The following is a 16,513-nucleotide window of genomic DNA, read 5'->3' on the forward strand; positions in this document are numbered from 1 at the left end:
TAGATACAAACATTATTCTTTGCTGTATTCCTTTAGAGTCTTGTGTCTCTGTGTACAAATTGTAAAATGATAACGCTCACACACTTTGTTGCGTAGTTTGCATAAGCAGTCTTCATCTGGGTCATGGAACTACGTTTTCATGCACAATTTATTATGAAATCCATGTACAGATAGTCTAGTAATGGCACTACGCAAAACCTGGTTTGGCCCACTCCATCTTCGGTCTAGCATGGCTTCTGTTGTGAAAAATTCCGGCCATATTTCTTCTTTTTTTCCTTTCTTTTCCTAAGGACTTCTGCTTGTGGTGTAGATGGTAGCTGTAGGATGTACCTCATATCTTCTATGAAAAAACGTTCTTTTGCAAGCATATACGCTAGTCTTGACGGCGCTGTTTTTGCTCCCTGTATTCTTTTCAGGAATCTGGCTTTTACTCTTTCTAGGGTTTCTAAGTCGGTCATAGTAAGGTGGTCCCAAATGAGATGAATACCATAGGTGAGAGCAAGGAGAATTTTGCTGCGGAAGAGAAGCATTGCTGTTTCTAGCGAGATCATGGTGAGGTTTTCTATGTCGTAGATCCCTCGTATGGCTGCTGCCGTTCTTTCTCTTATGTGTATTCTGTAAGAGGTACCATTAGATTGAAGAGTGATGCCGAGTTATCGGAAATTACCTACTCTTTTCAAGGTCTGTCCTGAAAACGTGATTGTGTCTTGTGCCGCAACTCTTCCTCCTTTTCGAAATGCCATGTAAACAGTTTTGTCTTTATTTCATTGTAGGTCATTTTCGTCAGCCCAGATCTGTAACTTGTCCATTGCTTCCTGGAGGACCTCCCTGTTTCTAGAGCCTAGTATCATGTCATCAGCATAGGCGTATAGTACGACTGGAGAGTTCTGTATTATTAATGTAATCGTTAAAAATGTATTTTCCTACATATTCGAATATTTCAGGTTCGAGTCCTGTCACGGTCGCCAGAATATCTAGAAAAATATTTTTATTGAACTTTGTTTATGCAATCAATAAAAGTAAGCTCGTGAGACAAAACATTAGTCACCCTTGGAGGAATCATTACAAGCATCATTTAATGCCGTGTTACTCCGCCTCTGGGCGTGATAACCGCCTGGATTCGGTTAGGAAGTGAGGCCACAAGGTTTTGCAAGTACGTCGCATTGAGCCACTCGCTGAGAATTTCATCGCGCAATTTCACCAAATTGCGGAGATGCTGATGTCGGTGTTTTACTCGCTGTTCCAACATGCCCCACAAATTTTCAATGAGGTTCACGTCAGGTGATTTTTCAGGCCAGTTGAGATGTACCAGTCACATATGCGCCCAGTCCGGTGAACTTTGCTGTTGTCACCTTGAAAAAATCGGGGTATCAATAGCATCATGCAGATGTTGACTGAAAGGTAACACCTGATCATCCAGAATGTTTATTTTTTTTAAATGTAAATGAACATGCTGGTTCATGTTAGTGGTCACCTCAGTGAGCGGCCCCAATCCATGATACGAAAAAAATCTATTAAAAAATTATCACCCCCCCACCTCCGGCTTGAACTTGACCTTGAAGACATCCAGGATGAAATGCTTCATTTGGCCTTCGGTTCACTCGACGGACGTGCGTCATTGGAATACGGGCAAAAACTTGTTTCGTCAGACCATTTACCTTCCGCCAGTCAGCTATTGTCCACGTTCGATGATTTCTAGCCCATTGAAGATGTGCAGCTTTATGTGCCTGTGTAAGCAATGGCCTCTTGCAAGGTCACCGGCTCCAGAGGTTCATTGCATGCTGTTCCCATCGCAATGTCCTCTCGCTAACTGGTTGGGATGGACCTTCATTCGCTGACTGCAGCAATCCCTGTAGGGTTTAGAAGTGATTTTGATTTACAGGCCGTCGAATGCGTCTCCGATCTCTCTCTGTCAGGATTTTCTTTTCCGATCACAGCTTGCCAGTGCTGACACGTTGAACAGTCCGCTGCGAAACACCAACAAATTCAGGAACTTCATGCACCGTACTGCCAAGGACATGGCCAAACACCATGCCCCTTTTTTGCCACTCTGTCACGTCCTTACATATACACAGTACTTGCTATCATCTGCTTATTGCTGTGCAGCAGCGCCTTCGTGGAAGAATCAGCCGGTGTACCACCGTTGCCCAGGGAACGCCCGAATGCCTTATCCAGCACTCTTCGGGGAGGCTGCACTATCTGTACAGGCTTAACTACCCATCTGTGCGTGCGCATTAGGGTGACTTTTTCTCCGGTGAGCTTACTTTCCTACAACTTGGTTATTAGCTTAGATAAGTTCGATCTCATTCTTGGAAGTTTTCTATTCGCAAATTTTAAATTTTTCTACAGCATGTCATTCCCTGCTTATTCCCGCCATATCAGCATACTCGGCTGGTGAGTACTGCGCTCCTCTGTGAGAAAATAGCGTACATTCGAGCAAAATTGACGTACAGCTCAATGAAACCATGAGAATTGTTCCTGGTACAGTGAGGTCCACTCCTACTCAGTGGCTGCCTGCTTTAGCAAACATTGCTCCTCCGGATCTAAGGAGAAAAGCAGCGAAAGTACAGTTGCTTAAGAAGACCTTTACACACAGGAACTCACTTTTGTTCAATGCCTTACGAGATCCACCTGTGATGAGGTTAAAATCCAGGAATCCACTCTGGACTGATCTTCATTCCTATAAAAAATTAAGTGTAACAGCAGAATGGAGACAGCGATGGGAACAATGTCCACCCACCAACGCCTTTCTGATTAAAGACCCAACGAAGAAAAGTGCCAGGTTTCGATCTTCCTCGGCATAAGTGGTCAAAACTCAACCGTTTCAGAACAGGCCACGGCAGGTGCCGATATATGATGAAAAAGTGGGGATATTGTGAAAGTGCTGCGTGTGAGTGTGGTGCTGAGAAGCAGACATTGCTTCATGTTGTTGAGAGCTGTCCACTGTCAGCATTTAAGGACGGTTTACGGACTCTGCATGAATTGACACCAAGTGCAGTGGACTGGTTGTCGAAGCTGGACATTCTAGTTTAATTACCTCTATATTTTAATTTGTATGTTAATTGTATAGTTTTTCACATTATGCTTGTAAATGCCATTCGATGATAATAATAATAATAATAATAATAATATACACAGTCCGCTTGAAACATCAATGTCTCACTGATCGCTACTGCCACAGGCTTAACTACCCATTTATGCGTGCGCATTAGGGTGACTTTTTCTCCGGTGCGGTGAGCTTACTTTCCCACAACTTGGTTATTAGCTTAGATAAGTTCGATCTCATTCTTGGAAGTTTTCTATTCGCAAATTTTAAATTTTTCTACAGCATTTCATTTCCTGCTTATTCCCGCCATGCCATCATACTGTTCCTCCAATCTACTGAGATAATGCATGCGTTTGTTGTGCCTGAAGCAAAAACGTTTTTACTTTCTAGTTGAATTACGTAGAACAAATTCATTGCAACGACCGAAATATTACATGGGAGTGTCCCTTGCCTCACCAGTGCTGGAAGAATACAGGCTGACTGTCGTAAGAACAATGAGATAAGACGAGAGATGTCCATCTAGAGATGAAGCAAATAAAAGGCAAAGGCGTGAGTTTACCGATCTTACGTTATGACAAAGAGGTCTATGGTGCACTATTTGTCCAAACCCAATAAGTGTCAGTATATTGTCCATAACTCAGTGTTCGTTGAGTCCAGGAATCCTAACCTGACCGAATTCTGCAATGACAAAGGATATCTGTTGATAACTCTCTAGTGCAGTCGATGAGATGTTAGATGATATAAAGTTGTCATAAAATCGAAAGATGGCCTATGAACATGTTTATGGCATCGCTAACAGTACCTGACTAAGCACGTAGAACCTATCTCAAAAACATTTCGCCAGAGGATGCCCTTATGGATTGGGGCGTAGAATACGGTATGCTCTGCCTGTCGTAAGAGATTAAATTGAAACAAGAAATGAAGTGGTTCAGCCTAATCAATACAAGTAAATAAGAAATAAAGTGTTACATTCTTACTTGGTTAAAAGCGGTACCGGTTTCGACCACCAATCTGGGTCATCATCAACCGATTAAAAATACAAAAAGAATGCATAGGAAAACAAAAAATTAAAGGATAAGACTTTCACAAAAGCAGTTCAAGAAGCAATATAAGACAGAGGTTAGCACTGCATGATTTTAAATCATAAAATCCAGAAGAAGTCGAAGAGCAGTCATATATATATATATAGCAAGGCGCAAGTCCCTGAAGAGTAGCACAACACACGCAATGTCCGGCACTGTGCCTTAAAATGTTTACGAGAAGAGGTGAACAGTTCATTGAACATGCCTGCAAACACTGCCAGGCGCGAAGTCACAACACGATTTAATAAATTTGAAGTCCAAAAATTGTGTAGAAGTCGAAGACAAGTCGCTTAAATAAAGTAAGATGCTAGCTCCTGAAGATCAGCGCAACATACTCAATGTCCGGCACTGTGCTTTTAAATGGTGATGAAACTTGGTGAATAGCTTAAAGAACAAGCCTGCAAATGCTTCAGTCGCGAAAATATGTAATACAAGTTAATATAATTGAAGTAGGCTATATATCAATGTATTATATATTTTCGTGACTGAAGACCTATCTATGTCGGTGCGACATAAAGCAAATTGTAAAGAAATACTTCTGTAGAAAATATTTTAACTTAAAAAAATTAACATTGAATGAATGCAGGCCTACTCCTAACATGCCAAATAGCCATTGAATTGCTGAGTCATTCTTATGAGAGAAATTTAATAAAGAAGCAATATACACATAATAGATACACCTTTAATACAATAATTGTTTCCTATTCACTGCCATCACCACCACCACCACAAGTGTATATAAGCTCTCTTCATTTTTATGACAACGTTTAACTAATTTTGAGGAAGTTTAAAATTGCCATTAAAATCATCAAGCAAACTTAAAAACTTCCAACTTTCCCACCGACTGCAGACACATTTTTTGCCCAATCTTGGACTACAGAAAACGTCTAGATCAATTGGGAAACCACTGCCTTCGGTAGCCCTAACAATTCATTAAAAACATTTTGACTATCACGTTCTGTCTTATTAAGAATATAATATGATTAATTGTTGCATTATGATTATTTTGACTTGTTTTACAGCAGTGGAGCAATGGTTAGTGTGACTGAATAAATCTTAGTCATTGTCATGTTGAAATGTGCACTCAAACTTGCAGATTAATGATTGTTGAACAGCGAGATGAATGCAGGTGGTCGGCAGTAATTTCATTCTCTGAAAGGGAGTCTTGTGGAACAAGCCCTGTGTAGAGTAGTGTGATGGGATATTATTATAGTGCAAACTTCATTCTTGTGACTGAAATTAATTTCCTGCATCATTAAGTAATGATATTGCATATTTATATTTATTCCGACTGAATTTTAAGATAAAGTAGCCTGTCAGAAGAATGTTTATACATGGGTATGTCCTCAGGATATTAATGAATCTAGTGATAACACTATACTAGATTTGTAATATTTTGTGCGTTCTTTCATTGTTTCCAGATTTGGGCTAAGCGCTGATTCTGGAGCATCATGGCGGAAGCCCATTCAGCTGTAGCCTTCTCGTTCTCCATCACCCACGAGGGATGGGATGTCAACTTCGACCGTGAGGTGCTACATCTAGTGTGGCAGTCTGGCATTCGCTCTTGGAAGAAGCGCATAGCCAGGTTCAAGGTGAGTGGTCCTGAGCTAGATTTCACATATTTATAGATAATTTTTAGCTGTCTTCTCATTTGTTTGAGCAGTGATATTATATCTAATCTTTTACAAAATTAAAATTGCGTAATTTGTATTCCTTTCTGAGGTAGCTTTATTACAAGGGCTGATCAAACAGTAATGCACAAATTTTTAAAACAAAACATTTAATGAGTAGGAAAAAAAAAAGTGTGCACAAGAAAAGAATTGCAGATTTTATCTTATTCAACATACAGTACAAACCACATCTCTAGAGAGATTTCTCCCATCGTGACACCAAGTTGAATATGCGTTGTTCATAGAACTCCACTCTCTAGGAGTATAACCACCTGTAGCTGGAAAAAAAATGACCATAGAATGTTGGCTGGAAGGTTAGGTGAGGTGGTGGTATACAATTTAATCAAATGTGAAAGCAAAAGCTAAAAAGTTTCCACCTATTCAATACTCATTTATTGTAACAATAATTACATAGATTTGGGACTACTTTCGGTCTCTCTAGAGACCATCTTCAGTCAAAATTATATTGTAAAAAACTAGTCATGACATACAGAAATAAAATAAGTATTATACAAGCTAAAATGCAGGTGGTTATACTCCTAGGAAGTGGAGTTCTATGAACAAGGCATATTCAACTTGGTGTCACGATGGGAGAAATTTCTCTAGAGATGTGGTTTGTACTGTATGTTGATGATACATTCTTACATTGTGATTTTTAGCTTGTATAATACTTATTTTATTATTGTATGTCATGACTAGTTTTTAACATTATAATTTTGGCTGGGACCCTTTGCTGGCAAGATGTAGTGTTTACAGTGCACTATGTATTCTGGTATGGGCTACAATAAATCTATTACTTTCAGTGACCTGTCTCAGTCTCATCCTTGGCTTTGACAATATAAAAATGACTGAGATATGAGCGATGCTGGTAATACCATTCCTTATGCAGCCAGTACCTGCTATGAATGGAGTGAAAATATTGCTCATAGGGTCGGTTGATGCATGGATTTCAGTGGGCTCGTCAGACTGATATGTAATAGCAACTTTTAAGGGAAACTACCCCACTCCTTATTTCCCTAGTATGCCTCTTCAGTGACACCTAGGTTATCTATGACAGCTGTTGGTGTAGCTGTAGAGGATCAAACGAGCCTTCAACACACAATTTTGGCTGAAGATGGTCCCTAGAGAGCCCGAAACAGTTCTGATCGATGTAATTATTGTTATTGAATAGGTGGAAAATTTTTAGCTCTTGCTTTCACATTTGTAATTGCTCTTCATTATGGATCATTATGAAGTTTATTGCTTATGATTACAATTTAATTACTCGATTGTGTGCCAAAAGCCTGGATTCGATTCCAGAACTTCTCCGCAGTGTTCATATCAAGTGAAGGCATATGACGCTGTTGATGGTAATTCTTCTGTCAGATAGAGACATTAAGTCTTGGTGTTATTCGACAGGAGTAGGCTATGTGCCAGCACCAGGTTTCACCCTCTCCCTACCTTATCATGATCATCTCGCATCCAGATGCACAGGTCGTCCATGGTCATCGATTAGAAACACCTGCACCTGGCAAGCTGAACATGTTCTCGGTCACCCCCAGCACTACTAATAATAATAATAATAACCACCACCTGTGTGCAACCAATTTCACTTCTTTGACTGTGATGCCACCTTAGTCCACAAGAAACATACTCACCGTTTCAGTAGTAACAGGCAAACCTGAACACCAGCTTTGGGATGTAGGCAGGGCCAGGATATTAAAAAAAATTCAGGGAGAGGGGGGGGATCTACTACCAAGAAAACACACAAGGTTAAAGCATGGTAAAATGCCAGATCTACTTGAATAAGAAAGGAACAATCATTTTTACAGGATCCAGGGAAATACCTGAAATTGAAAAACTCACCAAACACAAAATTTAAAGAACCTGAGGTTTCCAAAATATCAGAATTAAATATAAACAGAAATTTAAATTTAAATTAAATTCTGTAGTTGGCTTTAAAATAATATTTAAAGATAGGTGTACCTAAATTATAAGATGTAATCTCAATATTTGATGTGTACTTTGCCATCATTCCACTTATTGAAAAGTGATAAAAAAAATAACAGCTTCAAGAACATGATGAATTGAAAAAGGTAACCAAATTAGATCAAAGAACTGGACAAACATGAGTGACCCAAAAACAAGTCATCGGCATCCAATCTGAGCATCTATACATGACCCCACGCACAATGCTAATGATAATGCAGTTAAAAACAAAAGGAAGCTGTTATAACAATGTTGTCTCATACCAGAAACAGTAGGCAGAACGGACAACAAAAGATCATTGTTGCAACAATAGTGTATCATAAAAGAATAGAAAATATAACCAGATGCACCAAAATAAATGATGATCCACATTCATAGGTAAAGTTAAAAAGACTTTTGCTTAATTCGCATTAGAAATGAATATTAATCAGAACACACCATGAGACATAGGAATATAAGATTAAATATTAGAAGTTTGAATTAGATGTTAACCAACACAAAATAAAAAGTTACAATATTCATTAAATATTAATAGTATTAGCAAAAATTATTTTACTGGTCTCCTCAGCATCAAAGATGCAGAAATCAAACAGTAATAATTAAATCTGTGTGTGACTGTATTTACTTATCTACCGAAATGGCATGAAACATGATCTGTTAAACAGAAAATTACAGAAACATAATGAAAGAATGACCCACTAAAAATAATAAAATGGCGATCACACAGTAACGTGGTAGCATCACCAGTGTAATAATAAAGATACATTTTTGTTACTAAGGTATAATGGTCCTAAACACAAGTTAAGTTACATTTTTAAAATCTTTTCAATGTTGTTGTGCAATACTTCTTAGCTAAAGGAAAAGGTGCAATCACAAAATTAAAATATTAAATGGAATTATAAGACTTACAGTAGATCCAGTTGAGATAGTACCTACAATAGTCAACACAATCACACAGATACATAAAAACAGTTTAAAAACCCCCAAAAAATATTCCATCATTAGCTCCTGGATGTTACTTAATACTTGTGCATACAGTAAAACTTGCTCGAAGCGGAACATCTATAAAGCGGAAACTTGTCCAATGTTTAAGAAAGTTATGGTCCCGGAGCACTGGATATGGCTTTGCATGTTATTTATGTTGTATAAAGCAGAATCTGTTCAACGTGGAAACTGAAAGAAATTATGAAAATAATTACTGTATAATGCGTAAATTATGCTTTAGCTGTGAAATTTATTTAGGCATACCCGGTACTGCAGGTACATAAATATTTTGCCAGGGGAAGAGTCAGGTGTTTACAGATCATAACACAATGCTCTAATGAGGTCCGGGTTTCCCAAATTCCTGGTAGAATGGGATTTAAATCTCCACTAATTGCCTGAATCTTACTATGGTTCATAGAGAGTTTTATCTCAATGTACAACTTGAGCCCAATTTTTAGGTAAACAGTTCCCTTACTTTGTGTCCCATCAGTAAATTTGTGTCAGCTTTGAAGACAACACGATGGCTAGGAAATACACGTCACTGACACTGAACAAGAAAGTGAAAGTTATTGAAGCGAGTGAAAAGGAAAATTTGTCTGTGCGTGAAATTATGTTGGGTTTCAGATGTGGAAAAACTCAAGTTTATGTTACTTTAAAACATAAGGACAACATTACTAAGCAGTGGATGGAGGGGAATGGACAAATGAAGAGGAAATATAAGGTAGCAGGTAATGAAGGAATCGGTGATTTAGTGTGGGAATGGTTCATCAGAGCCTGTTCGAGAAACCTGCCAGTTAGTGGACCTATGCTACAGAATGAGGCTCTTGCCATTTCTAAAGCACTTCACAACACCGCCTTTAAAGCATCGACTGGGTGGCTGGAGAGTTTCAAAACAAGACACAATATCATATGGAATGAAGTCTGTGCTGAGTACAAAGACGTGGATGGAAATGTAGTAGCCAAGTGGAAATTGAAGCTACATAATTTAATTTCTGGCTATGAACCTAAAGACATTTTTAATGCTGACGAAACAGGATTGGTTTTTGAGCCTTGCCTTCAATGTCACTTTGCTTCTTGGAGAAAAGTGTGGTGGGGGTAAAATGTCGAAAGAAAGACTTACAGTACTGTTGTGCGGTAACATTGAGGGGGAAATGGAAAAGTCTCTGGTAATCCTGAAATCAGCAAAACCAAGGTGGTTTTCAAAACTTGGACTTGAGCAAGCTTCCAGTAACTTGGAGGAGTAATGGGAAAGCCTGGATGAGCAGTGCTCTAATGGAAGAACGGCTGAACGAATTTAACTGTAGGATGAAACACAACACAACCAGCATTGTTCAACCTATGGACCATGGAGTGATTTACACCTTTAAATCTCACTACAGGCATTTATTGATGGAGCCACTGTTCAAGAATGTTGACACAGCTGACAACGCCTACTCCCTTGCACGCTCAATTTCCATACTGTATGCTGTCAAGTGGATCAGTTTGACTATGAAGCAGATCAAACCTCAAACAGTCATAAAATGTTTTGAAAAAGCAGGATTTGCAGAAAATGGTGACTTCGGCACACCTGAGGAAGGGACTGAAAATGCTGCACCGATATCTATACTGAGCCAACAACAGAATTTTGCATGTAATGTAGATGAATACATTCGCAGGGACGACCAGCTTTCTACTCACTACAGTTTCCAGGTTGCTGTACAGCTTCTGAAAATTCGTCGTACAGAGAATGAAGAAGATAATAATCCGAAAGACGAGGAGGAGGAGGAAGAAAGAGAAAGTCAGGAAAAAATACGCACACATGAGCAAGCTATTGAGTGTGCCAGGGACATTTTGTAATTTGCTGTAAAGTCAAATTCATCACTACTTCTTGAGCTACTGTACAGTGCTAAAGACTGCATTGAGAAAGACATGACATCAGGAAAAGTGAAACAGGTTTCTTTGTTAGACATGTGGAAGAAGGTATAATTTGACAAATACATTATTGTGTGTAATATGTTATATGTGTACTGTAGTTTTTTTATTAAACATGTGGAATAAGGCAGAAATTGTGTTACACAGTATTTGTTACAGTATATGTATACTGCACTATGTCTATTAAACACGTGGAATAAGGCAGAAATTGTCCTGTTTTCATTGAGTACGGTACATACAGTACATAATATGTTGAGTGTGTTATAGTGCAGGCCTATGCAAGAGTAATAAATACCTACTGTACATCAAGATATTGTGTTACTGAGATTAGCATCGCCAAAACTAGACTAATGGATCAGGGGTAAGTAATTTGTGAATCATTTTGTATAATTTTGTTCAATCCAGAAACTTGTCTAATTCGGAAAAGAAACTTGGACCCTTGCGATTCCGCTGTGAGCAAGTTTTACTGTATTAAGTCATTACCCAGGATCAAATTAAAAAAATCTGGTGTTTTTTCATTTTGCCCCAAAATAATGCACTACACCTTGTTCCTCACATGCGGACAGTGCTACCACACATTTGCTCTAATTATCACTCGTTCGAGCCATTACTGTCTGTGAAACTTACTGTCTGCCAGCTTTGGCCATCTGAACCCAAATAGTTTTTCATAGAAAAATAAATGTTGTGCATTACTTGTTGATCTGCCCTCATATTAAGAACTAAGTTCTATATGAAACTTCTGTAACCTTAAAGATGATCAAAATGAAAACGATGTTGATTCTTTAGAATTGTAGGAGTTACTCGTTTGTGTTTCAGTCTGTTCTTGAATGAACTATAGACAAAATATAATTGTCCCCTTTCCCAGATCTGTTGTAGATTAAGGTATGATAATGTTTAATACTTTTTCCTCTATTAGTACTGCCAAAGATCTCATGGGAGCATTCATGCTGTAATGGGTTTTGTTCTCACTCGGCAAGATATCATTGTTGAATCTTTCGAAGGATAATCCACCCCCTAAATATCACTCGTTACCAAACCTGGTGAAAGCTCCTGTGAGAAGTCCTGAACTGTACTAATTCTATATTTACAATAGAGCCTTTCTAAAGAAAATAATCCTTTTCTCTTTTTTTTTTTGCAGAATAGCTTAAAAAATGGAGTTTATCCCGCCCCAATGCACAGCCTGTGGGGCATTGTGGCTATCTTCACCGGGATGCATTTCTCTGGCCACAAAACTGTGTCAAATATTGTTAATAAAATTGTGCTCCACCTGCCAGGGTAAGTTTATAAAAGTTCATTCATTATTTGTATATTTGATGAGCTGTCTTAGTACTGGAGGAATGTTACTACCATCTAAGGAAAAAACAAGTAGGTGGATAGCAGTAGCATACCAAGTTGAAGACAGAATGCACACACACTCATAGTTCCTAAGCGCTGGCAGTTGATCATCACTTTCTTGTTGCTACAGTTCCACCAAACAGCTTTGAGGCCAGATAGAATGGGCAAGTGTGTGGCAATGCTCATGGCAGACTCATAATAATGTCTGCGTGATAAACATTGCAATAAATGTTTTCATTTTGTTTTCATACAAATTTACTTTGATTTATTTGAGAAATGCTTGTGTGCTTTACAAGCAATTATTTCAGTACAGTTTTATTATCATAATGTTCTACAGAATTATGGTATAAAAAATAATATTGTTCTGAAAAAGTGACATGGAAAATCCAAACTTTTGATGTTTTGTTGTCACATAACATTTGATATTACAGTCATGCACTAAATAATAATTTCGTGTGGCTATTTCTAGCCGAGTGCAGCCCTTGTAAGGCAGACCCTCCGATGAGGGTGGGCGGCATCTGCCATGTGTAGATAACTGCGTGTTTTTGTGGTGGAGTATAGTGTTATGTGTGGTGTGTGAGTTGCAGGGATGTTGGGGACAGCACAAACACCCAGCCCCCGGGTCATTGGAATTAACCAATGAAGGTTAAAATCCCCGACCCGGCCGGGAATCGAACCCGGGACCCTCTGAACCGAAGGCCAAGTACGCTGACCATTCAGCCAACGATTCGGACAGTCATGCACTGATACTGCAAAATGTTAGTATATGATCATTAGCAGTAATTCCAAATTACATGGTTTTGTATGTTATAAAGTAACCAAATTTTTACCCTTATCTCAACAAGTTGAGTAATGGCCAGCCATGTTGTCTTTAGTGTGTTGTAGTTCAATATTACACTATCTAGATGCTGAACCAGTCCCCAAATTTGGTTTATTTGATGTGAACAATAATGCACAACACATCATGAGGTCTCTAAATGATTTCTACAGCTGAATACAAGCTTGAGAATTTTTAAGTTCAAACCCCGTGGCACTATAGTTCTAATGGGCCTTCATGTACAAAGCAACTGCTGCTCAGCCTGAAGGCCTGCAGATTATGAGATAACGCGTGATTAGGGCAACAAATCTTCTCAGTCATTATTCTTGACTTTCTTGTCCAGGGCTGCTATCTCATTATTAGGTAGCTCCAAATTGTTATCATGTAGGCTGAATGAACCTCAAACCACACCTCAGATGCAGATAAAAATCCCTGACGTAGCCAGGAATCGAACCCAGGGCTTCTTGGTAAGAGGAACGTATGCTGCCCGTGGACTGCAGGGCTGGCATAGCTTCAAAATAATTATGCACAGTGTGTGTGAAGGTGTTAATTGTGGACTATTGGTAAATGGTATCTCGAAGTAGTTTAAGTAAACATAAATTCAACAAGAATATTTAAAAAATCTTTTAAAACTATCAGCAACTACAATGAAGCACTCTGTCTGATATGAACAATAATGCACAACACATCATAGAGTGCATACAAAAAAATTAACTTTTAAAAAACATATACTTTAATAAAATCATCCTTAGTGTTGCAGCCCTTGCAAATAACAGATTTATGCATAAGGGGAGCATATTTTATTAAAATAACACTAGCCCACATGGAGAAAATCTTCTCTTTTTTAGATGGTGAAAAAAATATTTATTTTCATTTGATTTATATCTCGATTGACATCCTGGCACAAAAAGGTGGACATTTTCACTGACACTGGATTTATAAGTATTAACTACACTTCAGAATGTGTACAAGTAAATTTTACTATTTTTTCACTAAATCATCCAGCCAGAACCCCAACTAAACTGAAGCCTGGCTGGAACTTTTGTGACTGTGGCACCACTTCCCAGAGTGGAGCCTAACGTCATGCTATTACTATAATAGTAAACTCGAGGAAGTGCACACACTTATTCTTCTGCTTGCTATGGTATAGTAGCTTTGGAGTGGAGTGATGGTGTGAAGAGTATGTGTTACGTTCATACATACATACATACATACATACATACATACATACATACATTATCATTATCGACTGTTATGCCTTTCAGCATTCAGTCTGCAAGCCTCTCCGAATTTACTAAACGTCGCCACAATCCTCGATTTGCAACTAGTGCTGTGGCCAAATTTAGTTCTATACCTCTTATCTTTAAATCGTTAGAAACCGAGTCTAACCATCTTGTCTTGGTCTACCTCTACTTCTCTTACCCTCCATAACAGAGTCCATTATTCTCCTAGGTAACCTATTCTCCTCCATTCGCCTCACATGACCCCACCACCGAAGTCGGTTTATGCGTACAGCTTCATCAATCGAGTTCATTCCTAAATCAGCCTTTATCTCCTCATTCCGAGTACCATCCTGCCATTGTTCCCACCTGTTTGTACCAGCAATCATTCTTGCTACTTTCATGTATGTTACTTCTAACTTATGAACAAGATATCCTGAGTCCACCCAGCTTTCACTCCCGTAAAGCAAAGTTGGTCTGAAAACAGACCGATGTAAAGATAGTTTCGTCTGGGAGCTGACTTCCTTCTTACAGAATACTGTTGATCGCAACTGCAAGCTCACTGCATTAGCTTTACGACACCTTGATTCAATCTCACTTACTATATTACCATCCTGGGAGAACACACAACCTAAATACTTGAAATTATCGACCTGTTCTAGCTTTGTATCCCCAATCTGACATTCAGTTCTCTTGAATTTCTTACCTACCGACATCAATTTAGTCTTCGAGAGGCTAATTTTCATACCATACTCATTGCACCTATTTTCAAGTTCCAAGATAATAGAGTGCAGGCTTTTGGCACAATCTGCCATTAAGACCAAGTCGTCAGCATAGGCCAGACTGCTTATTACATTTCCACCTAACTGAATCCCTCCCTGCCATTTTATACCTTTCAGCAGATGATCCATGTAAACTACGAACAGCAAAGGTGAAAGATTACAGCCTTGTCTAACCCCTGTAAGTACCCTGAACCAAGAACTCATTCTACCATCAATTCTCACTGAAGCCCAATTGTCAACATAAATACCTTTGATTGATTTTAATAATCTACCTTTAATTCCATAGTCCCCCAGTATGGCAACATCTTTTCCCCCGGTACTCTGTCATATGCTTTCTCTAGATCTACGAAACATAAACACAGCTGCCTATTCCTCTCATAGCATTTTTCAATTACCTGGCGCATACTGAAAATCTGATCCTGACAGCCTCTCTTTGGTCTGAAACCTCACTGGGTTTCATCCAACTTCCTCTCAACGCCTGATCGCACCCTCCCTCCAAGATGCCAGTGAATACTCTACCTGGTATACTAATCAAAGAGATACTTCGATAGTTATTGCAATCCTTCCTGTTCCCTTGCTTATAGATAGGAGCAATTACTGCTTTTGTTCAATCTGAAGGTACCTTACCAACACTCCATGTTAATTTTACTACTCTATGAAGTCATTTCAACCCTGCCTTCCCACTATACTTCACCATTTCAGGTCTAATTTCATCTATTCCTGCTGCTTTATGACAATGGAGTTTATTTACCATCCTTTCCACTTCCTCAAGCATAATTTCACCAACATCATTTTCCTCCTCCCCATGAGCTTGGCTGTTCGCAACACCACCAGGATGATTTCCTTTTACATTGAGAAGATGTTCAAAATATTCCCTCCACCTCTCCAGTGATTCCATGGGATCTATTATGAGTTCACCTGAATTACTCAAAACGCTGTTCATTTCCTTTTTCCCTCCCTTCCTAAGATTCTTTATTACTGTCCAGAAAGGTTTCCCTGCTGCTTGACCTAGTCTTTCCAGGTTGTTACCAAAATCTTCCCATGACTTCTTTTTGGATTCAACCACTATTTGTTTCGCTCTTTCTTTCATCTACATACAAATCCCTGTCTGCCTCGGCCCTTGTTTGGAGCCATTTCTGATAAGCCTTCCTTTTTATGTTTACAAGCTGCTCGCACTTTATCATTCCACCAAGATGTTTGCCTTTTCCCATCTTTACACACAGTTGTTCCTAGGCATTCCCTTGCTGTTTCTACTACAGCATCCCTGTATCCGACCCATTCACTTTCTATATCCTGAACCTGCTTACTGTCTACTGTTTGAAACTTCTCACTAATCATATCCATGTACTTCTGTCTAATTTCCTCGTCCTGCAGATTTTCTACCCTTATTCGTTTGCAGACAGATTTCACTCTCTCTACCCTAGGCCTAGAGATACTTAGTTCACTACAGATCAGATAGTGGTCTGTATCATCGAAAAATCCCAGGAAAACTCATGCATTCCTAACAGATTTCCTGAATTCGAAGTCGGTTAAGATATAGTCTGTTATGGATCTGTTACCCCTAGCCTCCCATGTGTAGCGGTGAATAGCCTTATGCTTGAAGAATGTATTCGTAACAGCTAAACCCATACTAGAACAGAAGTCCAGCAAACGCTTCCCATTCCCATTAGCTTCCATATCTTCCCCGCATTTACCAAT

General features: G+C 38.9%; 1 protein-coding gene across 3 annotated transcripts in view; it reads left to right on the forward strand.

Moving 5' to 3' along the window:
* The window catches only part of whd (carnitine O-palmitoyltransferase whd), a 255,534-nt gene that overhangs the window by 143,516 nt on the left and 95,505 nt on the right, over positions 1-16,513 (forward strand). For all 3 annotated transcript variants that reach the window (XM_068225121.1, XM_067135789.2, XM_068225122.1), the window contains exons 2-3: positions 5,550-5,720; positions 11,800-11,936. In XM_068225121.1, the coding sequence (XP_068081222.1) occupies positions 5,580-5,720; positions 11,800-11,936 (278 nt within the window). In that variant the 5' untranslated portion in view covers positions 5,550-5,579. The remainder of the gene's footprint in view (positions 1-5,549; positions 5,721-11,799; positions 11,937-16,513) is intronic.

The sequence above is a fragment of the Anabrus simplex genome, chromosome 1 (genome assembly GCF_040414725.1).
Source record: "Anabrus simplex isolate iqAnaSimp1 chromosome 1, ASM4041472v1, whole genome shotgun sequence".
Lineage (NCBI taxonomy): Eukaryota > Metazoa > Arthropoda > Insecta > Orthoptera > Tettigoniidae > Anabrus > Anabrus simplex.